Consider the following 27,549-nt stretch of genomic DNA (forward strand, 5'->3'; position numbering starts at 1 on the left):
GTCTCCAAATACTGTCTGAGGGGAATATACAAGCTTTCCCTCCAGGGGTGACTGCAAGATATTTCCTCGTGTCATTCTGGCACCAGCCTGTTCAGTTTATTCAGGGACCAGACTTTCCCTATTCAGAAACCCCACATAAAACCAAACCTTCACTGCAACCTAGATGGTTGAGGCTTTGACTTTTGTGACTTCACTGGCACAGATTCGCAGCGGGTGGCTGCTCTGCAGGCAAGGACATTATTAAAACTTGGAGACCAACTCTGACTTATTGAAAAGCACCCTTGACATACACGGACCTGCATGAATCGCAGTTTGGTCCTTCTTTAACGTGGCCTGTCTACTGCCTGATTTTTTATGGCTAGGACTGAGCCTTATTCTTTGCAGAAGATTACTTAGTTTGCCATGCTGTTGGTGTTGACCTTGCTTAAACCCTAGCCAGAATAAGGAGTTAAGAGACACAGAAAGTCAACAAGCTCTCTTCACCCCTCGACTGACATCAAAGGAGGGGTCCAATAAACCATCCATGTGTGTGATTGTGGCTGGCAAGATCAGTCCATCCTTTCTGATGTTTGCATGTTGCCTTTTGTTCACCTTCATATGAACCATCCACTCATTTGCTTTTTGCCAGTACCCACAAGCCTGCACCTACTATTTGTGGTCATATCCTCATCACCATCCTAAATGGCCTGGGATCAGGCAGAGGTGTCCACCAAAGACACAAGGATCCATTTACTCTCCTCTGCAGAGCAGTTAGGTCAAGCAAACGTGTTGATCAATATCCTAGTCAGATCAAGTTGGCTTAATGAGCTCCTGAGTGGTCTTTGCATGTTCCTGTGAATGGGTACACACTCCCTATTTAGCCATGTGAGATAAACCGTGCTCAAACCTCCATGGGTACTGAGACGCATTGCCCCTGATTGTGATGCAAAGACCCGAGGTTACTAGGATCCTTAGAATGTAAGACGTGGTATTTTAAAGGACTGTCAAACCAAATCCTATAGTCAGAAGATAAGTAGATTTTATTGTTCAATACCTTGGAAAGGGGATGTTAAGGAACTTGATTTCAATGTGCTCCAAGCTTATTTTCCTCCTTTCCCAGGTGCTTCATTAGTATTTAATGTTTGTGTACGGATTCGGTTTCTGGCATCTGTGATCTGTGATTGAGTATCTACTGCAAACAGCCTATTATGAGGTACGATTTTAGGTGGGAGGATTACAAACCCTATGCACTTTTTCATTTATGACCAGGATAGGGATCATGAACAGCTGTCAATCACTTACATGACCTATTTTATGTGACACTGAATGCGCATTTATGTAACTGCACTTCACTGTGTTACTTTATTTCGAGGTTGAATTTACTAGGTTTTGATGGTGTAACATTTACATTGTCTGTACATATTAAAGCTTTTAGAGTTTATTAGAGTTTTAATCTTTTTTTATTGAGTTGCATTTTATACAGACCCAGCCTACACTGGACCTACTTTGAACCAACCATAAATAATTGACCAAGCTATCCTATCCTGAGAGCAGGAAGGTTTGAGAGGCCAATTGTCTGTTACAGGCCCGGTACCAAGTGCCCAGGTAAGTAGGAACATCTGAAATCCCACCGTTGATACTGCTAGATTGTCCCTGTGAATAGCAGGATTTCAGAACGCGTCCGACAACTTTGCTCCCTATGGAGAGGAATATATGCAAAAAGAGCTTTCTATGCGTCCTGGGACACTAGTGTAAAAAAACTGTCCTCAGAAAAAAGGTCTCAAAGGAACCAATAAAACAGACCTTAATGGTGCTCATGAGCATTATAAAAACTGGAGTGTCACCAAGAGAACTGGAACATAAGTGCAACACCAACAAGTTCGATGCAAATGCAACACCGCAGCACCTGACTGGAAACGTATGCAAGAAATTTTTTATTTTACAGAATCTCTCCTGAAAGCTTGACCAATCAGTGAGTCATCAGACAAGCTACAACTACTCAAACAGTTAAAGATACCACCAATTCTATTCCAATACGGACTACCTGACAATTACGGAAAAAAGCACTGATTAATACCAGGGCCTGACTGGCTACCGGGCAGTTGTGTGTGCTGCCGAGCTAGGGGCTAATTTCTCTGTGGTGGGGGCTTATTTCGTTGATGGGGACCTGCGTGCGATTTGAAATAAAGAAAGCAAAACGAATTTCGTTTTGCACACGCAGGTCCCCATCAACGAAATTAGCCCCCAGCTCAGCAGCACACACAACTGCCCGGTAGCCAGTCCGGCTCTCATTAATACTTGACTTAAGAAAAAGGGAGAGGATGTAGCTTTACTGCTAGAGCGGTCGACCTGGAAGCTGGGGAACCGGGTTCGAGTCTCAGCAGGGACGCTCAACATCCTGTGATTCTGGATAAACCACTTAATCTCCGTGCCTAACAAAAATGAATGTGCCCATCAGTAATGAAACTGGTGCTCATGTAAAGCCGTCTGATACCTGATATCTTCGAGTCGAGTTAGCGCTATATACAACTCTAAATATAATTAAAAAGACACCTATGATGACATTAGTTTCACTACACTGAAATCACATGGCCCATTTGAATATAAGCTTCACCGAAGAGTGAAAAGGCTTGAGTTGGTGATGTGTTCAAAATCCTTAGTACCATACCACCAACAGGTGCTTCAAATATGCAGTACGATCTGTAATAGTCAAGGCAACCACATGTCAGTGGTTTTAGAGAGATTCTCTGTGCCTGGCCATTGGCCAAGAGTCCCACTGAACTTAAGTGGGCTCCTGCAAGGTGGGTTGGGGTGCAGTTTTTATGAAGCATTCTTGTGGGAGCAGTGCTGCCTTCTTACTGCAAAATATGGAATTTGAGGTTTCCTAATCCATGGTGGGAATCCCAGGTGCAAACTGGCAATGGGACTTAAATAAATATTGACAAACTGATCTCAGATGCCAAACAGCACTTTGATCCCATTCTATGTGGGTTGTCACTTTAAATATACTTTATGGCCCACAGAAAATATTTCGTGCCATGCTGTTCAACAGCCACAGATGTAAAAAGAACAGTTGATGGACAAAATACGGAATAATGTTATACATTCACCTCAGTACAGGGATCTGGGCATAAATCCATCTTTTTTTTGCTACCCAAGCCATTCCAGTTTCAACCCAGCCATATGCAAATCAGTCTTGACCCTGCGCCCAAAGGGAAAAGTCCAGCCCGAACTGCCAGGCCAGGTCCTCCCTGTACTGGAAACAAGCATCCTAGGACCGGTTTTGGGGTTTCTCCCCTCATCAGGCAAGATAGCTTGGCTCCAGTGGCACGGAGAGCATGGGGCCCACGTCTGGGCATACCCAACCCACTTGTGGTGACAAATGCAAAAAGAATAAGTGATGTCCAGAATGCAGAACAATGTCATACATTCACGCCATTACAGAGATCTGGGCCTTAATCCATCGTTTCGTTGCTCCTCATGCCATTCCAGTTTGAATCCAGCCATATGCAATTCATCCTTGACCTTGTGCCTAAAGGAAACAGTCCAGACTGAGCTGCCAGGCTAAGTCCTCCCTGGACTGGAAGCACGCATCCTAGGACCGGTTTCAGAGTTTCGCCCCCTCATCAGCTAGGAATGCACGACTCCAGTGACATGGAGAGCACGGGACCCATGTCTGGGCATACCCGTCCCACTTGGGACTTTTCTTTGTTCTCCCTGAGTTGGCAGGGTATGCCCAGATGTGGCATTAGGCACAGGGTCAAAACTGGTTTGCATATAGCAGGGTCTGAACCGAGGTGGCGAAGTGAGCCAAAGAGCAATGATGGATTCAACCAAGATCTGTGACTGGGTGTGATTGTCTGAAAAGCTTCAGTGCAACGTCCATCATCTCTTTGTGTTTTTTTTGTTCACCCTAAGTTTGCTCACTTTGCCACTGGATTCCAGCTAGTCTGGCTGATAAGGGGTCGTACCCCAAAACCGGTCCCAGGATGCTTGTTTGCAGTTCAGGGAAGACTTGCTTGGCAGTTCGAGCTGGACTGTTCCCAATGAGGCACAGGGTCAAAGCTGATTTGCTTATGGTGTGTAACACACCATAAGCCTTGCATGCCTGGGAGTACTCTCCTTTGTTTGCAGTTTTACAATAGGTAACCATTAACTTGAATTGGAAGTTTATTTAAAGGGGATACGTTGACAACTACAAGATGGTCCTTTTAAATATAAGCAACTTGTATCAGTACAGACGTTTGGAACTTAGCGCCACTGGCGTAACGAAAATTGAGGGGGCCTCCCTGCAAGGAACGTGAAGGAGCCCCGTCTGGGCTCAATCAAGAGCTCTCTGTCAAGAGTGCTGTGCTGAGGGGGCCCCCTGGAGCTTGGGGCCCCCAGCACTTCGGGGGCTGCGGGGTCCTGCGTTATGACCCTTTTTAACGCTTTATTTTATTTTGGAAGCCCTTATGAAGTCAAAGTTTGATTTACTGTGTGATGAAGCACATGTTGGCTACAAATTATTCTGAAGATGTTTCAACGAATGTGAAGATACAAAAATAAAGTACCATCTCTTGGTTGACTTTTAAATTTTGGACACTGATAGGTGCTCAGGGGACTCTTTGACAGTCATGAAAAAGTTGTCCTTAGACGAAACTTGTGTTAGCTGTTTTCATACTTGGTTTTGTTCACACCTAAACTTTTATTCGCACACAACAAGCATACACCCCATTTTCTTACATAAAGGCAGATCTTGAGATATTCAAAATCATTTTGGAATTTCAGTTTTTCTTGCAATTTGTGAAGGGACGTATCTTGTTTCCGTTGTTGGGCTGATGAGTATGGCCAGAAAGTGGGAATGCTCAATTTGACTCCTAAAATGACTCCTCAGAAAGAAAATAGATTGCACAAAAGGAACTGGTAGAATGTATAGCCAACCCAAACTGATGTTGATACTCTGCACTGGAATGCCACTGGAACAAGAATTGATAGGGGCGTAAGTTAGTGCTGATGTCTGAATAGCTACGAGAACCGAAGTACAGCTGGTTCACACGCTGTGCTAGCAATGAAACAATCTCCGTTTGTGAAGTCGGCGAGATAAGAAACTCAAAACATGCTATGGGGAATATGTTTTAAAAAAACTTCAAATTCAATAATTTCACAAATTCTGATTGCTGTGTGATGGGTCGGTATTTGAATTTGTGTTTAGTATTGTGTCATGTTGCTTTGCTTGGTTTCATGCTTTTATGTGGCTCCTGCTGCTTGCATAATGTTGATCGGGTTGCATATTGTTCCTGTTTTTCAAGGTCAACAGGCATTGCTTCTCATTGTCTTGTGAATTGCGCAGTTTACTCTGGATTGCAATTGCCCAAGAGAGCTTGTCTGACTAACTTGAAGTCAGAAAACTAGCATCCCCTCAAGGGCAAAATCGAATTTATATCAGCGAGCACCGCACATAGACACGCAGTGGGAAGAGCTCTAAGGGCCATAATGCAAGCAAGGGAATTGTGCCCCTTGTCCTTTGGTTTTGTAAATAAAATGTAGAGGCCTGTTTTTTCAACTGGAGTGACTTGGGCTCCTCATACCTAAGGGCCCTGGTGCAATTGTGCACAAGCTGCACTATTGATAGCCACGCCCCTGTGTACAAGGGTATTTACCAAAGCACATTGCTTCCTACTTCTCATTTTGCCTAAATAATGTTCATAGTTACCCCTTTGCGTTGTAATTAAGACAGGAGACCCTCCTCACATTCCTATTTACTATATTGAGGTAATGCAAATACTGAGTAGAAAAAGGAAGCAAGTGGTGTACCAAAAGCTGTGATGGGGAAGGAAGCAGCGAAGCTTTTGAATTAGACTCCTGGAGGAAAACTGATATAAACGGCTCAGGGAAAGAGCTGCCCTACACATTGTGTTAAGGATATTGTAAACAAACATTTGCAATGCAATAGGTCTCAAATGTGTTAAAGTTGGAGCTCTTGGCGTTGAAAATACCAATGTTTTCATTTCTTATTTTCAGTGGAGTTATTATATTTGCATTGAGCTATTACCAATGGTATAAAAAAGCAACAGCTCTAACTTTAACAAATGAGAGCCCTATTGCATTGGAAATACAATTGGTCTTGCATTTGTTGGAGTTGAAGTTATAGGCATTGTAAAAGCCAATGGGTTTTACCTAGCCATGTTGCAGGGTGCAGTACCATATGTAGCCAAAAGGACCTATTGTGGCCACAAATAGTACTGCATCCTGCAAAGTTGGAATTATTGACATTATACATGCCATTGTTTTTTACCTAGCCATGTTGCAGGGTGCAGTACCATAGATGGCCAAAGGAGGTCCAAGCGGACCTCTTTGGTCACATATGGTACCATACCCGGCAGAAGATATGGTAAATCTCCTCGTCCCACAATGCATGTAAGACAGTACCACGAGTACATTCACATAGCTATGTGCCCATGTATATAAATAGTAGCTTTGAAATGTAACAAAATAATTATTATATTAATTCTGGATTAGGTTGTACTCTGTGTGGAGCTGATGAAGGTAAATTTATACAAGGTCTCATATAAATTTGGGATGTGCTAGTGAGTAAAGCAACCACTGTCAGCCTTGCAAGGATCAAACGTGTGCCTGCTTAAAGTCCTTTAAGAAATGAGTGCTTTGAGGCTGTAATTAAACCCTAGGGAGTAACAAAACATGTAACAGGGGGAGGCCTCATGAGAGGTTGCAAGAAGAACCATGGGGGTACTAAGGAAGAAAATACTAAGCCTATTGACCAATGAAAAGCCACCATTGACAAAGGAGAGGGACAGAAGGAAATTAAAGAAAAATGGGCAGAAAGTGGGCAGAGCTTTATGCCCATATCCTGAATGTGGTACAAAAGGGGGGTACAAAAGGGGGGTGGTGATGGACGGAGCATCTGAATGCAACATGTCTCAAAGAGACAGCGCAAGTGCTGTCTAGGCGAGACCTAAAAAGCACACGTAGGGCATCATTATGAGATCTTCAGTTTCAAGTGTGAGGAAATAGAGGGGGCAAAGGGGTCAGATTCTCTAATTTTGTTCAGTATCCTTGCATCTATGTACGATGGGCACGAGATAGTCCAGTGTAATAAGGAATATCTTGCATGCCTACAAATATTGGCATTTAAATTCACATGTTTTTCTCCCTAACAGTTAGAATACCACCCACAAATCCACATACGTTTGCCAACAGTAAGACAGCTGGTAAATAGGTATGGGGCCTTTCAGTAAAAATGATGGTGAGTAGTGGCAGGTGGGTAGATGGGGGGATGCAAAGCATAATAAGGGACACCATGGGAAGCTTTGCCTGCTCTGCCCATCCTTTCCTGACGTCACTTTAGAGCTCTGTTATCATGAGGTCTCTCTGCACGGCAGAAGGCTGTTCCTACGCACTGAGGAGGGTGGCAAGGCATGGCATGCAGGGCATAGATACCCAATTGTCAGCCTTGGGCTTTGCCAATTCCCAGGACAGTTTCTTGTTTCCTGCAGGTAGTAGGGAAATGGGAGCGAAGACACTGGCATCCCTGGGCTTTGCCAGTACCTGGAACTGTTGCTGCAAGGGGTGGATGGTGAGGGTCGCTGATATCTGAGGGAAAGGAGGCAGGAGGAAGGTTGGAAAGTTCCCCACGTAGTGCTTCTGCGGGTGTGTGGACTTTTTTGTTGCTCGCAAACAGAGCCCTGCCACCATCTCTCGTCTCCAGGTTTCTCCCGCCCAATTTTATTTAGACCTCACCCTGAGTTTGCAAACCGAGGATTACTGGGTCCAGTATTTGTGGACCCAGACATTTTCAACCCAAAATACTAGACTACCCAAAATGACCCAGAGCAGTATAGTTTACCCCCCACCAAGGATACGGCTCCAGAGCTCTTATTATGAGGGCCATTCAGCTATGAGGTACCCCTGCACCTATCCCCAAATGCATTCAGGAATATGCAAGTTGGAAACAGGTCATTACATATTTGCTCACCATAAATTGACTTTATTAGTTCGATAGTAGAAGAACAGTTTTAAAATAAATTTGGAATTTAAAATTCATACCAATGAGGGGAGACAAGTAGGGAGGTTACCGACTGGAAGTAATGTATCCAAGCCCAAAAGTGCCGACACTGGATCTAGATCAGAGATAGAAAACACATAATTAGCACAATTACAACAGAAATAAGTTTTACGAAAAGAATTAAAGAGTGTGTCTCGTACATTTGGTTCTTTTGTCTCCCCTATCTTAACTACATCTCTTGTTCGAGGTGCCAAAGCGTCTTTAATTTTATCTGAGTTTTCTGAGCAGCAGTCTCATTGGAAAATAAATGAACACTATCAAAATGTCACCTCAATATTTCTGATGGCATTACAATGCAAAACCCTGAACAAACGTTGCAACGCTTGGCTCTCTAGAAACACAAATACCTGATCAAATTACCAGAGATCTGTTTGTAATTTATGTTTTCCTATCCGTTCTTCATTTATTTTTCCAGCACCCAACAAGACTTCAACAATAAACATACTACATTTCCCAAGAGGCAATGGGAAAGAAGGAACCATTCAGTCAAATCTAATGACACACAGTCCATATAGTCCATCTTAAGTTTTCAGGGTCCCTATCTTCCTCGACCAATGCTGTTTTAAATGTTGACATTGCTCCTTCTTATTCAAATCAATCCCATTAAAAACAATTTAAAACTACTTGCTATTCTCAGGATCCCCATGACACGGGTCACCTTCAATCAACCTAACAGTGGCTGAGTTGCTATTAAACTCTAAGTAATCCGCTGTGGCAGTGCTGAGTGATTCTCAGATTGGTAGGTCCTCTAGTGCTTCAGGTTGTAGGTGCCACGTGGGTACGGCAAGTATGCTCTCTTCCCATGTGAGGTGCAGGAATTGAGTTTGTTTTCCAGAGTGTGAGCGTTCTAAGTAATCTGTCTCCGGTATAGTAGGGAGGAGACTGGCTAATCCTATGATTCTGTTGATTCTAACATGCAAATTGTTGCAGGCACGCCATATGTCCACAAGCTGCCAGTGCAGTAGACAGACACTTAGCGCTTGGACATTAGACGTGGCTACTGTGTGGGGTGGAGGAGGAGTGGTCCAGTGATGTGCTTAGGACAGAGTTAAAATCGACACCTAAGAGAAACAGGATACTACTTCAACCAGACATTGAGGAACACAGTTCATGGAGAACAAGGCCTGCTCCGTTGTGGGGGTGTATATTGCCCCTAATAGGAGCTGGTGACCATTTAGGTGACCTTGTATTACACATACCAACCCACAGTGTCCACTACAACCTCATCTGCCACAAAAGGGGTCCCTGGCTTCACCAAGATCAGTACTCCTCAGGCATAGGAGGAATATTCAGTGGCAAATACTTGGCCTCACCAATGCCTTCAAAGTCAGCAGGCTTCAGCTAGTATCAAGTATATCTCCTACAGTAGTGCTATATGGGCAGATCTACGTTTGAGGTATGAGTACACTGCATAACAGCGTGAGAATGTGTGCATGCCTGTCAAATTCCTGGAGAGGGTCATGTGGAAAATGTGCTAAAGCCAAGTATGCTGATAAGTTGCATAGGGCTAGGGTTCCCATTACATGCAGTGACACTGTTGGGTGAGGGTGACTGGGTGGTTCAGGCACTCCAGTGCAACCTTTCAGAACTTGGGAAATAAAAAAAACAGAAAACAAAGTAATATCAGAGTAGAAGAACAACAGGTATCTGCCCAAACTGCCAAACTACCTGCAACAAATACTGGCCTTATAGGCTGGTTAAAGGTAGCATGGGCGAAGACACAAAAGCCAAAGATTCATAGTCCCTTATGTATAGGATGCAAAGATACCAACTGTAATTCTTTGCTAAGTGTATGGACTGCTGGTATAACACATAGGTGGAACCCCATAATGGTCGGGATGTCAGCTGCTGCAATATAAGAAAGATCCGCTCTTACATATAGGAAACAACACAAGAATAAATCAACTGGCAGTGAAGCAGGAATCTCTACATGATTGAGTGCTACTGGCAATTCATATAATGTCATCTGCAGTTTGTGGAGTAACATCAGATGGGGCCAGCGAGTCTGCTTTAGATGGCCAAGTACCACAGGTGCTATCATCACTGAAGGACTTCATTGCACTCACATCGAGGTCCTGACTCTGGACATGATCTCCCATCGTGGATAAAAGCCTCGCCTCACTCTAAGACTACTTGCTCCAGGTTCGGTGCAGCGCTAAGTGGAGACCTCTCGCCGCATCTTGGGATCTTGTCATCTCAGTGGGTGGGGGTCACAAAGCCACAAGTAGGGCAGATCCCATCCAGTCCCATGCCTCCTCGGAGGAGTTGAAGAAATGTGCAGTCCCATCAACTACTATGCGGAGACGAGCAGTGAAGTTAGGGAACAGGAGCGAGTAGTGTATGTCTAACCCCTGTAGACTAAGCTTAAGGATAGAAAGGAATGCATCTGTCTCTGCACTGCCATGGGATAGTCAGGGAAGATCAAGATAGAGGAATTGTCCACCTTTATCTCTTGCAATTTGCATGCCTCACGCAGGATGGAATTACGATCCCTGTAGTTCAGCAGTTGGAATAGAACAAAGTGAGCATGTTCATCAAAGAAGAAGGGTGAGAGCGCAGCATCAGACATCATAGTATGGTCCAGGTCTCAGCGTAGGTCACTCCATCTTGTCCCTTCACACTCTCTGGAAGACCAACTACTCGTATCTTGTTTCTTCTATGGTGGCCCTCCGCATCTTCCACTCTGCATTCCAGAGTGATACACAATCTACCAAGGTCTGCAACAGAGATGCTGATTTGTGGGATGTCAGTTGAAGTTCAGCCAACTTGTGCTCAACCTCATGTACTTTGTCTGCAAGCTTGAGGTGGTCTGCATGTAGTAGAGTGAAGTCTGCTGTCACTTTATCAATTCTTCTTTTAAGTGCTGTGTCGATCTGCTCTAGAGTTGCTCCAGTCTTCTACACAGCTTGCAGTACAATGCCTAACTTAATGCCAAGAGACATATAAGTTTGTAGATTTATATAGCACAGCTTATCACGCTTGAGGGTATCCAGGCACTGTGCATGGGCACGGGGAGATTAAGTGATTTTGACAGAATCACGGATGTTGCACCGATGTTGAGATTTGAACATGGATCGGCAGCTCCCAAGTCAGTAGATTTGCCCACTATGCCCCATCCTCTATGGAGTCAGGCAGTCCTACCGCCACCAGTTCTCCAGACGGCTGCTCCAGAGCTGATGTTTGACATGGACTCACAAGTTGGGTGCCTGAGCTCAGGCTGCCCATGTGCAACTAGCATGCGTTGGGCATCAGAGGGGCTAGTGTTGGATGGGGTGCACCTAGGGTCTTCTCGCCCTGTCCCGCGGCCAGGTTTGATGACTAGGTAGGGTGAGGGCAACACCGTAATCAATGTTTACCAGAGGCTGAAACTGGCACCACTGGAAAAGAACAGCTTGCAAGCACCCTTTCCGCATGCAATGGGGCGCCGCAGCATGAACAGCCTAAAAAGGCAACAGGCAGCAGCTCCCACCAAGAAACAGAGAAGGAGCAGCACGATGCGGGGCCTCTTGGTGTGAGTAAGGTGGGCAGTAATGGTGCTACAGCACAAGCAGCCCCAGTTGTGCAATCAGCTGCATCTGCAGGGTGAGAGTGCAGGCATCAATGTGTGATCTTGGCTTTTGCTTCACCGGGCTCCTGCAGTGTTCCCCCTGTTGACACTGCTTGCTAACACCTATAGAGTCATTGAGGTGTCATAGCACAAGCAGCCCTGTGATGCTCCTTTCTCCACCCCACCAGTTTCCACCATTTTGAGGCCTGGTTGTCGGGCAAGTGGTCAGCTACAGAGGGAATAAACATAGTTATGCCCTCCAGCGAGTCATGCCCAGTAATGTTTTGCGCTGAGATATCTGGCGCCACACCTAGCGCATAGGTTGCTGTGGTTACCAGTCCCCTCACGGACCCCGCGTCTTACCGTAGGAGAAAAGATTCTGGTTTCCAAGGATAGCTAGAGTGGTGCAAGTGCAGGTGACAGATGCTTGGGAGGTATGGCCACAAGGCACAACACCAGGCCAGACAGGATAGTCAGGAGGTTTGTGAGAATGCACCAAAAGCCAGGTGTCAATACCCACAAGGGCCGCAGGTCACACCTATTATTCACAAGATGCCTGGGAACATCACCTCCATGCACTTGCCTGGTGAGAGCCCTTCCTAGGCGGTGCTCAAAGGCTCTGCAGCTTAAATGGCAGGGCCTGAGTCCAATCTGCCCCTCGGCCCTACCCTTCATCTCACAAGCTGGTGCTCGATCAAGATACCTGGTAGGAGATAAGCCTCACTAGAAGTAAATCAGCAGCTGCAGCCAAATACAGTTGAAATCGAGGCCGTGGTACAACCCTAGCCTTGTGTGGCCCACAAGTCCCAGCTAGGCCGTGTCATAGGCTATGGGCCAATCTGCAACTGTCCAGCACAGAGAACACCCCCAGCATCTCAGGTCTTCAACACGTGTCCTGGGCTGCCAGAGATGTTCATAGCCAACCCACATCTCAGCCATGTCACCCATGCCCCCGCACCGTTAACCGGTGATCAGGTGCAGCGCTCAGTCACTTACGGGCATGGGGTCCCAAGTTGGCCCGACAGGCAGCTGAGGGTGTCTGGTCTGTATCAAGGCAGAATGTGGTGCAAATCGCCTCACTCCCAGAGACTCAGCTTGGGCTAGATTTGACCTCTAGGCTCATAGCAGGCACCCCAGCTGGTGGGCTGGTACATAAAAGGGCAGCAGTCCCGCAGGATACCGCAGGATCCTACAGGATCCGGACTCACCTGATACAGTTGGATTCAGCAGGCAGTAGCTGATACACCCTCTTGCCAAGCAGGCACAGCTCTATTGCTCCCCAGTGGTCAAGCCATGGCACCCGATTGAGCCTGTTTAGAACTTCACCAATAGTTGCCATAGCAGTCAGCCTCTTGTGTGTATCATCAGGCAAGTTGGGGGGAAACACAGCCATCAGCCTGCACCTATCCACTTCCCCGGAGAAAGTTGTGGCAACATACACCCTTAGCCTGCCTCCATGTGGGTGTAGGCAGTAGCAGAGTTATCACCACAAAGTCGGCCTCTGATGATCATCGACCCGATAGCAGCATTGATCGGTAGGGGGTAGTGATGGAAAGCAGATGAACATGGCAGATTGCACATTTTGGCCCGGATAATGCGAAAGCCTCTTCAGAGCGTGCCTACCATCTTGGCCTTGCTAGCCACGCCCAGAGATCTATTTGCAATGATCGCTCAGTAAAATTTATTAGTAAATAGCAAAATAACACTCTACACAATCTTCTCTGAATGTAGTTGAAAGGCTAAGTTGCACCTTGTGTGGGATTTTTATGCAGCAGGTTGAATATTGTTTTTTAGCTTGTTTGCTTTATGTCAAAGGTAAAACGTAATAATGATAATTTCAGCTGGAATGGTTAGGGGAAGCATCAACAGAAACACCATACACAAAAAGTTTCCAGAGTTTATCCTGAGCAAACGGATCTCAACATATAACAATACAATCTCTCTCACAGTGCCCTAGCACAAAATGAAACCTCCTCCCCCCACACGCACCGAATATAATGAGGGTGCCCTGAGTCTCCCACAGCTCACAGATATTCATTGGCCTTGAGCTGAATGAAGGGCCCCTGAAGGGTTGGGGCACCTGGTGCCCCACAGGGGCTCAAGAGGCCTGTGGTATGCCCCTGCTTCTTCACTCTTTCACTCTCGCTCTCTTTCTTTCTTTATCTCTCTTAAAAAAGACATATCCACCAGGTTGATAAAGTGGAAGCGTGCTTTCTCAACACTTTTTGATGGTGCACACACGTGGTACAGATCAGACGGCTATGGGCAGACCTTATTCCGGTTAGTCCCTGCCTATTTGAGAATCGCCATTCACCCCAGAATTTTTTTCTGCAGGATATTTTTTTTGTCCTATTTGATCAATGGGTAACATAACCTCTTTTTCAGAAGATACATTGTGATCATGGGATCCCAATGCAAATACTGGAGGCAATTGAGTGTTAAGGTTCAGGTATGCTCAAATATCAGCCTGGGCTACAACACTGACCCAATATAAGTGGAAGGAAAGCAGTCAGGTGCTGGGGGTGATCACTTCCTCGCCAGGACCAGCGGCTAAGAAAGTGACAAGGGGGTATAATGAATTGAGAGACATTACTGAGGAAGACAAGAACCTGCAAAGCATTCTGGGAGAGATGGTTGCAGTGCATGAGATACAGGATTGCTGCAAAGCATCGGCTAAAACTTCCTATAAAATAATGGAAACGGTGCCATTCAGGAGGACCCATTATTTTTTTTAAGTCTTGCCTACGCAGCGCGCATGCGCTAAATGGATAAAGACCTTTAGGAATCGCTTCGGATTTTCACCCAAAAACGTGCACGCGTTGCAATGCCTTCAATGGCAATGCGTGCACCTTTGGCGATTCCCTTGCGGGAGCAAGCTTGACACTATATTTTTGTAATTAACTTGCAAACAAATGGTACCCGTGGCTCGCTCCTGCAAGGGAAACTAACCAGGTTATACTGCCACAGAACTGTGTACCTGACACTTAACACCTATTCTTGATTTTTTGTCAAAATTGAATTCTTGGTGGTCGTAAACAGTTCTTGTGGTAGCAATCCTTTTTGCAATGGAAAAGTGCTTAGCAATAGCAGAACACATTGATTGACGTTTTCATGACTGTATATATTGGTTAGTAATCTGTACTCGCAGGTTGGGATCAGAAGCATTTAGAAATCCCCGCCATGTTAAAAAGCACCCGGGAAGTTCATCGCCTCCTTCACCGCCGCTTCCTAGCAGTGTGCACTGGCTGGGGAGCCAGCTGAGCGGAAGAGGTTGCTGACGCTTGTTTTGAATAACAGGGCGTCGGCTCATCGCAGCTCAGGAAGGGGACCGGTTGGATGGGAGGGGATTTGGCAGGCAGAGGAAAAACGGATTTAGCTGCTCTTTCTCCTCAGAATAAGCTTTCAGTAAGCATGCGTACACACATGGCTGCTTACACACCCTTTTACACGCCCTAGAGAAAGAAAATATGGTTCAGGAGTGGTGGGGTCATCATACCAACGCATAGCAGATGCTGCTCTCAGACAGAGAGAGAAAAGTGATTTTTTTTGTTGCAGTTTTATGTAGCGCGAGCTCGACCCAAAGGTTTTAGAGCGCTTACATTGGCACCAGTTGCATTAAAGGCAGACACATTTATAATTGTTTTCCAGGCAGGGGGATATTATTTAGTGATTTATTTGCGCAGAATCACAGGATGCTTGAGCCAATGCCAAACTTGAACCTGGTTCCAGCTTCAAAGTCAGCTGCTCTAGTCCTTAAGGGTAGACCGTGTGCTGGCGTCCTGTAGTCAAGACACGGTGATGGAAACACCACTGTCCAGAGTGCAGTCCCACAATTTATGACAACTAGTTTAATGTAAGAGCGGGGAAATTAAAATACTGACCAGGAAGATTATATTCCGGTACAAAACGGGTCTCGGTATTTGCAACAGAACTGAACTGCTGGGGCGCACAGATGGAGGATGTTAGCCCTTGGAAATGTGAGAAGTTTGAAAAGGGGATGGAGAGCTTAACTGGAAATACTTTAGTGTGGAAGTCCAGAGAAGGGGTCGGATGAGGAAGTGCACCCGTTCTTTTAAAGGGAAAGTTATCAATATCTGATTCAATCACGATGACTTACTTGAACAGTCAGGGTACAGGGAGCTTACGAGAAAGGTTCTCTTATGAACTCTTGAAGTAAGAACAGGGAAAACTGGTAAAGCCGGCTTATGTTTGTTACAAAAATGGCTCCTTTTGTGAGCACAGAAAAATTATATTTTCGTGGCAAGGCCTGGTACGGAGAGGTTTTGAGGCGGCAGAGGTGAATTCCTGCAGACTTAATTTGACCGAGTTGGCCTAGACCTGTCTATTCTGACGGCCTCCCAGAGTCAGCCAGATTTGCCCTTGTGTAATATTAAATTTGTGCAGGGCATGTAAATGTTTCACCAAAATATCTGCACCTGCCTCAGTGAGGTATCTGGATGGATGAATTAAATGGCAACAACACAGAAGTCGTTTTAGGTACCTCTGACGCATGGATAAACAATGTTGACCAGAAACTCTAGTAGTTTTGCCTTCTCACTTTCACTCTCACCATGCCAGAAAAACATGGTTGCAAATGAAGTGAGAATACTCTGTCCCTGGTCATCAGCCTTCCTAAAGTATCAAGCAAGAACAAACAAAAATGGAGCCCTGCCTAAAAACTTCCTTGCGCTTATCAGAATCTTCTTACTCACCCCTCTCACTAATGTAATCCACAAAATAGCAGAGGTCAGAAAAATGCTAACAGTTCCTCAAAGAATTTCTAAGGGCAGCCTGTCTCTAACTTCCCTCAATTCAGTGTCTGGGTCTTGCTAAACAGGGGACATTCAAAATGGCCGCCACTGTTCAGAGCAACCTTACTCACAATGCAGACAGTCTCACTTTCATGTATGAGATGCGTAACTGTGTGTACACACACACACACAGTCTCAGCTCAAGGGTCTTACTATTCCAAGGAAGCAGCACTTTTACACGAGTGTGACAAGGCCAAACTCCCTACTAGAACAGAAAAGGTCTGCTTATAAATATTAATAATTTCAATAGTTGTCACTACCATTTTATCTAAACAGCCAAGAAAGCAGAACAAGTTCTGGGCCTTGGCTTTGCTATGGACAGGCATGTGCCTCCAGTCACCTACTAGATTAGCGTACTAGCAGGAGGAAAAAAATAAAATGTTTTGCATGCTGTCAGGTTACTCCCGTATAACATGCAGGGAACATTTTTGTCCCAAACGCGTATAAAAATGAAGTTTTGACTACACTAATGCTCTCAGGCTCTGGTAGTAAATGGCAATGCCCCCATGTTCTATCGCTCGGTAACCATGGACTGGCCCGTGACCTGGAGGGGCAAAATATGAGTTCTTATGTGCATGTAATATGGTTACAGAACAATTATGTAGTTTTATGTAACAACCTGAATGACATTTGAATTAAAGTAGCCACCCACAGTGACCACTGCTATTTTCAAAATAGTGCCCCACCTTCATGAAGGAACTAAAGAACCCATGCACTCCATACTGTGGTTGATAAATCACCTCCACCAGAACTACCAGGAATTAACGTGGAAGGGCACCTTAGTAGGCATAATCTTGAGCAACACCTGTCACAACTCTCAGGAAATGCTAATTATATGGTAATTTGTAAAAATAAAAAGAAATTAAATTTTTTTTTAATTGTAACACATTGATGCCGGTCCTGCAGCTCTGGATAGCCAAACTACATGCCAGTACTGACTGAAAATTCAGCCCGAGCACAATTAAAACACTGTTTGGGTTCCTGTATCTGTCTATCAAATACCTCGGATGCCAAAAAAACTAACAAGCATTGGCATAGCCAATAGGTCTCACTTTTGGGACCTTATAAGTATTTAGTTATGCAGCACGATAACCTTGGTGCAACAACATCAACTGTTGCATGGCTAAACACTTTTAAGGTCCCAACGGTGAGACCTATTGCCTATGCCACTGCTTGTTTTTTAATGCATAGGTCACATTGGACTCTGAAGAGGGTGCCAAAGATCAGACAAGTCGGCAGTGGTTCTTGCAAGTAACTCCACGGCTGTAAATAATCTACGTATACTCCTGCATTGTCCCCCTCTCCAATGCCTCAGGTCAGCACTGAGCAAGATCGTCTTAAATGTCTTACAGGAGCGATGTATTTTAGGGATCATCAGCCTTTACCTCGGCCACGGACGTCATTTACGGGGTCACCATGAGTGGCAAAGGCGACCCCCTGGCATTCAACTTTTGACCTCTGGCCTCAGGTGGCAACATCAGTGCCAGAAACGCAGTAGGAACTCGTCTTTTTCGACGTTGGTTGGGGCTCCCCTCTCTTTATGTTTTCTCGTTTTTTTCACAAATAGTGATTAATATTTTATTGTTAACTATTAGTGTAAATAACTAAATGGAGTACAATTAGCTGGAGTATATGTTTTTAAATGTCTGCTGTGCGCGTGCTTGCGGGTGAGCGTGTGTTTATGTGAGAGCGTGTGCAAGTGTGAAAGGAAAGGGGGGGCGCTCGTCCCCCACGCAGGCATGGCTGGGCCCGTCCACCCTTACCCCTCCTCATTGGCTGGTCCCACCGTTGACCCGGAGGTGGTGTGAGTGCTTCCGGGTCAAGGGGCGGGACCAAAAGGGGGTTAAGAGCCTGGGGTGTGCGGGAAGCACCCTCTTTGTGCCCGCGCTTCCCAAGCTCGCTCCTCGCCCCACTGTGGGGCTGATAATTTTCTCTTCTTTGTGTTTCAGGTATTCCAGATCGGGTCGTCGAAGAGAGCTGAGCGGCGGCTACAACGGAGGAGGCCGTTTCGGGGCAGGAGGAGCATTGGCTCGGGATCAGAATCGTATCGCGAGTCAGCCCTAGTGCCGGAGGAAAAGCGCGTTGCCAGAGCAGTCGTGAGCTCCTGGGTTACATCGGCTCACTGATCTGAGGCCGGATATCAGCGTTCCCGCACATTTTGTAGTGCTGCCAAACAAAGTAAGGTGCCCGTGGCTTGGGAACACGTCGGAGGGTAACACAATCAGTTAATTGTATGGTGGCCTCATTACGCAAGTTGTAGCGATTTCGGGCGGCCGTGCTGTATTTGAGTGAGCCCTTGCCAGCCCTTGCCAGCGTCTGTCCTGCGGGGTCGTGTCCGAGAGTTTTTTGTTGCTCGCGAGCGTGAGGCTTTGTCGGTGCGGGCGGGGGGCAGCAGTCAGAAAGGCTCCCGTGCTTGGGTTTTTCAGCACACTCACGAGCAATTAACTACGGGGAAATTCCTACCATCTGCCAGCTAGCATTAGAGGAGTGCACGCGCATTGTACTAGCGGGTATCGAGGGAGGGACAATTGTTACCGGGGTAGTCTGAAAAGGACACATGCAAAGCAGGGGCAGCCCTGGTTAGTAGCTGGATGGGAGACATCCCAAATAAGCGCTGCAAGGCCATTTAAATTGTGGAAAAGGCACAAGCGAGGCGGGGCATAGATGTGAAGGTTGAGCCCCCCTTTTCTTTAATTTTTCGCAAGGGTCAAGGAGTCGGTTTGTTAATATTGAAAACTGTTGACGCTAATCGGTGGTGCTTCATTCTGGGTACTGAAGGCCATCACAGGTGCTTCTACATTGCAACTACATGTTGGGGTGATAGTTTTTCAGCCAGGATTTGCTTGTTAACTCTCCTCTCATCGTAGATCTGCATTCAAGGCCACAGCAGAACGGACTGCTTACCGCTCCTGATTGGTCGGTCCCACCGTTGACCCGGAGGCGGTGTGAGTGCTTCCGGGTCAAGGGGCGGGACCAAAAGGGGGTTAAGAACCTGGGGTGTGTGGGAAGCACCCTCTTTGTGCCTGCGCTTCCCAGGCTCGCTCCTCGCCCCGCTGTGGGGCTGATAATTTTCACCACCCACCATCCCTGTTAGCAGAATTCATTTGGGACATTGGTAGGTATCACCGGTGATGGTTTTTGAACGCTGTAGATATGTATGTAATTTTCTTCCTTAGGCAATATTAGTGTGACGTGCTCAATTTTCATGTGTTGATATGTATTTACTTGTTTTCTCCTTAGGCCTTTTTCCCTTCATAGGTTTCTAATTGTCGTATTTATTGCGCTGGTCAGGCGGTAAGGTCATAATCGGTGAGCAGCAATTAAAGGTCCTTAGGGGGCGGCACCATTATCGAATGGGGTTGCCCAGGGGGAGGGGCCACTGGTCTCTCCTAGAACTTCAGGGGCAGGATACCCGCTTGCTTGGAAGGGTGCGGGGGAGGGAGTCATGCTTTCCTCGGGCTGGTAGCCACCCCGCACATACACTATGACGTCAGCAAATGGCGCGAGTGTAAGGGCCCTCCTTTTTGGTTAAATGGAGTTCACGGAGCATACGAGGGTAACCAGGAGAGGGACGAACTCTCCCGGTAACCGGGCCCTTGTTGCGCATGCGCCCTCTGGCGGGATGGCGTAGCTGGGGAAAGGATCTGACACCGGTTAACGACCTTGCCTATGTAGGATGTTAGATTCGGTTAGGAACACCCTGTATTAGACATTTGTTAAGGTTAGCCCTTCATACCTGTCTACCTTGCTGTAAATCTAATGACTGAATTTTGCATTTAATGATTATGTAAATAATGTATATTTTACTCAATTTTATTTGTTTTCATATTTTAATAAATACGTCCGGGGGGTCGTGAGACCCCCTGCCTTCCAAAGAATTCTCTCGCCTCGCTAATTACTACGTGGATGGTAAATATTGTTTGCATGATGAGGGGGGGATGGTCGGTAGTCCCAGACCATGTGTGTGTGTATGCCTAAGCACAGGTGCGTGAGTGGAACGGAATGTCAAAGGGAGTGGGACGTCACTTCTGCTACCGCTGACATGTTGGTGAATGGACGTTCAGGACCTTGGTAGGTCAGTTCGAAATAAGCAGTTACTATTGTGTTTTCATTTTGCTGGCAGATTGCAGATTCTGAGTTAAGCAGCATTCTTTGATAGTGTTTGGAAGGCTGTGTGCTGTGCAAACCCTCACCCAGCTGGAAACTGCTTCTACCGAGAGGGTTTCATTCGAGCTTTGGGCGCCGTATTATGTGTGGTCACAACCGCAGCACTCCATTGCTGAGGCTTTGAGTAATACAGACCTCGTAGGATGTGCATTAGATGGCAGTCTACCGTTCAGTGAAATAAGCACCTGAGGGCTCTCTTAACCAAGATGGCGGGGTTCGAATATAAAGATACAGAGCAGTAAGCCTGGAGGGGTGGGGAATATTACCCACAGGATTGTATGTAACAGATAGTCAAATCAAAACTTTAAGCATTTAAAGAATGTTGTCCATTTAAGAAACAAAAAAAAGGATGGATCAGTGGGTTAAACGTTCCCGCATGACATATGCAGGCTATGGTTCAAAACATGACTAACCCACCCAGCCTTCCATGGGTACACTGAGTATGATTAGCCTGGAAAATACTGAAATCTGTCATCTGCATCAATTAGAATTTCCAAAAACGTGGTATTAAGCTGTATATAAAAATAAAAGAAAAATCATCATTAATCCCCTATTCAGAATTTGGGTCAAAATTAGCATTTAGAGAGGCAAAAATACAGGACGTCGCAATGGCAGGTGACTTTAGTTACTAGGATAGTTGCTTGGAAATAAACTGATCATATCAGTTTTTGCATCACAATATATCTTGCGCTTATAATGTGGCAGTACCATTTGTCCTTAAAGTGCAAAAAAACAAAAATTTTGGGATTAGGACATTGCTGCATCTGCCAGACACCCGCTGCCTTTTCAATGTGTTTAACCAGCAGAAGACCCCGGCTTCTTCTAGTGAGATATCTCGTGGGTGAGTGACACCTTTGTAAGGGTATATGTGTAGGCCACATAGGCCCCTGGTGAATGCATAATGTGCAGATAACTGTGTATGACCGTCAGATCATAGTTTTAATCCACATTTTACACACCATTGTCGAAGTCAGATACTGAACTGTATGCAGACTATCCCTCATCTCAGAGGCTTGAATGGCGATAGCATGACTGTGTGTCTCAATCAATTGATCACATTTACTGTGGATAATGATTGCTTTGTATGGGCCGAATGTTTTTCAATTATATACTGATATATTTTTCAGTGTGCGGTGGCCCACAGCACTGGTGTCACAAAGTTACCCAACTGCATGATGTCAGTCCCTCAGAGTACCTCGATTGTAAATTGTCTTCTAGGAGTAATCCTAATATTTACTACTCTTTCAGGAAATCTGATATCTCCAAAATATCCAAGCACCTACTCAAATCAGGGCCCATCTCCTTTAAAATCCTCTACCCACCAGGGTCTCTTGAAATATGCTTTGAATCTTTTTAAACGTAAGGCACTGTGTCATTTACTGGAAATGCTTATATAATTGATCAATGTTACTACACATGCAAAGGGAAACTCAAAACTGAGGATTTCATTTTCTCTCATACCAACCCAAGCTCAACAGAAACTTTCTTAAAAGAATTGAGGATTTCTTGCGCATCATAAACGTTTGTCAACTTATCTGTAACGAGTTTCTCTATTGCAGGCATATTATTGTCAGCATTATGATTCAGTCTACAGATGATAACCCTGCTCAATTTGATCTCCAGTTCTCAAATCTTCACAGTGCCAGAGTGAAGTGATCCTTCTACCCTCTTTCCCCAACCTGCATTGCTTCCCTTGCTCATTAACTCCCAGCCTGCAATTAACCTGCACGTTTGCCCATCCTCACCATCCTCACTACTGTAGCCCTTACATCCCCTGGAAAATATGCATACTCTCTCTTCCTTAGCAACCTCACTCAGCAGCTCTATGGTACACTTGCTGAACCTTTGAGCATATCTACCAATCCAAAACCACAACACATCTCAGTTTCCACTGGAGTCTCAACTTCCACATAGCGGTACAAAGAGTGCTTGAAACCTGAACTCAGACTTGTGCTTTCACCTATCTATTCCTTTCATGTTCCATCATGTCCTTATCCTCACTTGCCTCCCCTCCATTTTTACATGTGAAAGCCTTTCCTACTACCACTTCCTCTACTCCTGTTCCACTGTTACTCAAGATCCCCAACACACCCTCTAGGTTTCACCTCTAATCATGATTGTATCAACAGAGGCAAGAAGCCCTCAGGTCCTTCACTGGTAGCATTTGGGGAACCCAGACTCAGCCTCTGCCCTAAAAATGAGGACAAGTTCCAAGGTTCCAGATTGTTTAAGTGTCCCTAGAATGTCCCCACAGGCTTGCACTCCCTCAAATAACTGAATTTTGAAACCACTGACACCCAATCTATATCTTGACATATTCTGTTCTCTCACATACTTTTGCTAACAAAACTAGCATTATGATTCAGCTCTCCTTTACCTTATTGAACATTCGTTCACCCTTCTCTCACAAGATTGCTTATCACCATCACCTAACAACTGGTGTATTTTTTGGCATACTGTTACAATAAATAACATCAATCCCCTTACCTAGAGATCAAGGCAGCACGTCTCCTTTAAGGATACTTGAGATCTCCTGAAATATTATGACTTTCAATGTTATTCCCTGATTAAGCTGTCACCTTCACTGATGACACCATATCTATTCTGGTCACTCAGAAACAAAGGCTCCCACATAAAACAAGGTGAATAAGGACTGTGGGTCACAATAACTTCATTCAAATTCAGCTATAAGCTACTCACACACCTCTCTTTCTCCTACTTGGTGCCAAACTGTGGAATGCTCTCCCGCCGGACCTCAGAGGGCAGCAAAATAAATAAATTTTTATGAAAAAGCTGAAGACCTGGGCCCAGATGTAGGTAAAACTTATTTACCGATTCTTAATTACCGAATTTTACCGATTCGGTAATTAAGAATCGGTAAATAAGAAGGGGGGGTATGTAGGAACATCCAGATGTTCCATTTACCGAATCAGTAAATATCTGTATTTACCGATTCGGTAAATACCGACCGGTAATGCTCCATTCATTCCTATGGGCTTTGAAGCCCATAGGAATGAATGGGGCATTACCGGTCGGTATTTACCGAATCGGTAAATACAGATTTTGACAAGGGTGCAGGGGGTGTCACTTTGACACCCTCTAGCACCCCCAAAAAAGGTTCGGGGGCCATGTGGCAGGCAGACCTGCCCTAAGGGCAGGTCTGCCTGTCATATGGCACAGGTGTGCATGCACACATGTGCATGCACACCTGAATCGGTATTTTACCATCAAATTGAATTTGATGGTAAAATACCGATTTTGTAGGCCTTGTGGGACTCAGAAGAGTCCCACCTACATATCAATTTTACCGATTCTGTAAAAATACCGGTCGGTAAATTTACCGACCGGTATATTTACCGATTCGGTAAAATTACCGATTTGCCCTGTTTCCGTCCCCCTACATCTCAATAGCCAAATACCGGTCGGTAACGGCCGAAATCGGCCGTTACCGACCGGTATTTGGCTACCTACATCTGGCCCCTGGTTATTTCCATCTAGCCATTAAGGGGCCTTTTTGTATTTTACCTCTGCTCTTATCGTCAACGCGGGGAAGCCTCTGGGTAGCCATGCTCTATATAAATCACTTTCTTATTCAAATTCTCTCATAACGGATCAATTATTCTCAACAATGGCTGGCACACAACTGAAGATCTGTGGCAATTTAGGGTCTTGGAGCCAGATGTATGTAGCCTGCATTTTGCTATTCCTTAATTGCGAATTACAAGGATTCGTAATTAAGAAATAGCAAATTGCAATGTATGAAGGTGTATAGTACACCTACCATATTAATTTTAATGAGTTAGGTCGCAATTTGCGACACCTTAGGAATCACAAAAACGACGGAGATGGTGGCCTGCTGAGATCAGCAGACCCCCATATCTGTGATTTCTTTTCAATAAAGCAATCTTTTTTTTTGTAAAGCAGCCCTTTTTCCTCAAAGGAAAACAAGATGCTTTGCAAAACAAAAAATGAAAAGTTTTCTTTTAATTTTTTAAGAGCAGGCAGGGGTCCGCGGGACCTCTGCCTGCTCCAAAAAATAGTTTTACATACATTCACAAAGGGGAAGGGGTCCCTTGGGGACTCCTTCCCATTTGCAAATGGGTTACCACCTGCTTGAAGTAGGTGGTAATATGCAAATGTTTTGCGACCGCAATTGTGGTCACAAAACATTCATACATACTGATGCGATTCGGTATAACGAAGGGACGCCCTAAACACGCCCCTTCCTAATACCAAATCGCGAACCCATTTTGCGATTCGGTAACAGGTTACGGAATCGCAAAATTGGGTTTGCTGCATCGGAAAAGCAATTTTTGCATTCGCAAACAGGCAGATTCTGCGAATCTGAACTTTTGCGAATGCAAAAATACTTGCTACATCTGCCCCTTGGTCTGATGACAACTGATAGATCGTGTGAGAGGCTGTATGTGTAGCATGCTTTTATTGCCATTCACTTGTTAAAATAATTTCTGTACTTTATATGCTCATCTGCACTTGTGTTCTGATTTGAATTTTGCAGTACTGGGCACTTTAATGCCATGTTTAAAGCGTTGTGCCATCTTGCGCTAATTTTGCTTATTTTTTACTCTTGTTTGGATGGTGGTTGGGATTGCTAATTTTTGCCGCTTTGCTTCGGCATACTGTGCTGCATTAGCACATTGAAAAGAGGGGCTCGAGGGGGGCAGCTGACAAAAGGGTGGTCTCCCCCCCCCGGTGGTTTGGGATTTGAGAGGGGCAGCCCCCCGTCCTTCTATTTTGTAGACTGGGCTAGTTTTTTGTAGCCCAATGGTAACTCAAGTATAAGGGTATTGGGATTGCGCTCACGGCTACCATTTTAGGTTTGGTGACCTGATGGCTGGCCACCAAGATTCTTAGTCGCTTTCTTCTTTTTGGCTGTCACTCAAGGTTAGCGGTCTAGCTTCGGTAGAGGATATCCCCACCCTATATTAAAACAGCCAATGAGCAGACGTTTTCGTAGGTCTGATGACCACAGTTAGATGGTGTGAGAGGCTGTATGTGTAACATTATTTTATTGCTATTAAATTCTTTTAAAAAAATTCTGCACTTTATATGCTCATTTGCATTCGTGTTCTGGTTTGAATTTGACAGCAACGGGCACTTTAACGTTGTGTTTACAGCGTTGTGCCTTCCCGAGCTAATTTTAATACATTTTTACTCCTGTTTGTTTGGGGGTTAAGAATGCTGATTTTTCCCTGTGCATACTGTGCTGCACTAGCACTCTGAGAAGGGTCTGTGCCGTGGGGATTCCTAATCATTTTCCTCTTTTTAGCTGCCATCTTGAGGTCAATGGTCTAGCTTCTTCAGGGGCATGTCCTCACTGTTAGGGATAGTGGAAGAGCAAGGAAAACCTTTCCGTGTATTCAGGTCTGTGCCCCTCCCTTGCATTGAGTAATTTGTAGACGGTCCCTAAAGAGCATAAAGGGACGTTTCTAACGTAAGCCACTGCTTGGCTTACTGAATCCTGTAGTGACCTCGCCCCCATTTTGATTCCGGCGTTTGTGGCGTCTTCCACGAAGAAGAGTTGTTTGTTCCTGACCTCGAGTGAGTTTGCTGTTCCGCTCCTTGCAACCCCCCGGAGCCAGAGTGCACTCCTCCCTCCTGCCCTCGAGGAGGTGTCCTACTCTGATGATACACAAATACTTCTCACCTGGGACAGCAACACTCCCAGAACAGATTCATAGCATGCCTGTCAGCAGTATTTCAGTGGGTGGGCCTGAGTAATTCGCAATGCAACAACAGCTAAACCGAAGAGTCAGTTTTTGGCACTCTTCCTCCATCCTGGGGAGGGAATTCTGCCACAGCTCTGCTCATTCTCCCCCTACCCCCTTATTAGTCATATGCAACCTGGGGGTCAAATTCGATACGCTGTCCTTCAGTTCCCAGAGGCACAGTGTTTCAGCATTCTAAGATCCTTAAAATATTCTTACTCTTACTACAATCCCAATGCCAGAAAATGGTTATTCATGCTCTTATAACCTCCTGGCTGGTCTACATCAATCTGTTGTACTGGAGCCTCCCTGTGTACCAACTTAAAAGACTCCAGTTGGTGCAGAATGCAGCAGCCTGACTTCTCTTAAATCTACAGAAATATAGATACATTTGTCTGCATATCTAGGTTTTGCATTGGCTACCAATCCGCAAAAGGTCTCAGTTCAATGGGTTTGTGACAGCCCATTGAGCGTTTTACAAGTCTGGTCTCAATGACCTGGCCAACAGAATTACACAATATCTTCCAACTAGAAGTCTGAGTTCCTCAGATGTGGTGTTGGCTGTTTTGCTAAAAACCAGGAGAAATAAATGGGACAGCTATTTCGTCTTGGCCCTTGCAGCCTCTAGCTGGAATGCTCTTTCCCTTTATCTATGGGCCACTAAAGACAAGAGTTCCTTCAAGGAGCCTAGAAACCTGATTATTTCATCTGGCTTTTTGAATAATCTCTGTTCCTCCAACTGTGATTACTGGACCTTAGCGTGGGGATACACTCTCTGAGTAGTTGTTCACTCTACAAAAACTAAAATGAAAAAAATTAAAAACTTGAGATTGCTAACACTATCAGCAATTTAAGACTAAGTCCACTTGTACTACCTGAATCTTGGCTCCATGCAATTTCTCAAAAATAGTATGCGGTGACCAGAAGTACAGGACTGGCTAAGGGTTAGCAGTAATCCACAACTCTGTTCATTTCAGGCACTCTTCGGGTGCCTACTCCTGGAAATCAGATCCATAAAGTAATCTTCAATAAGACTTAATGTAATTTACCACCAAATAAGATCATTCCACATTCTACCTTCACAGACCAATGCTTGGAGTATATTACAACATATCAAATCATAATGCATGACTCAAATATCATCTCAGTTGACTTCAACTTTCATTGGGGAGACTATACTGATATTATTGTCACTACCTTCATCTTGTTACTTTTCAGTAATCGTGTTATATAACACAGCCACAAACCTAC

The 27,549-nt window shown here is 45.2% G+C and overlaps 1 protein-coding gene across 2 annotated transcripts in view; it reads right to left on the reverse strand.

Moving 5' to 3' along the window:
• Positions 1-27,549, reverse strand: part of LOC144766955 (uncharacterized) — a 225,145-nt gene that overhangs the window by 158,058 nt on the left and 39,538 nt on the right. For both annotated transcript variants that reach the window (XM_078650639.1, XM_078650638.1), the window contains exon 2: positions 8,026-8,099. In XM_078650639.1, the coding sequence (XP_078506765.1) occupies positions 8,026-8,099 (74 nt within the window). The remainder of the gene's footprint in view (positions 1-8,025; positions 8,100-27,549) is intronic.

The sequence above is a fragment of the Lissotriton helveticus genome, chromosome 7, assembly GCF_964261635.1.
Source record: "Lissotriton helveticus chromosome 7, aLisHel1.1, whole genome shotgun sequence".
In the NCBI taxonomy this organism is placed as follows: domain Eukaryota; kingdom Metazoa; phylum Chordata; class Amphibia; order Caudata; family Salamandridae; genus Lissotriton; species Lissotriton helveticus.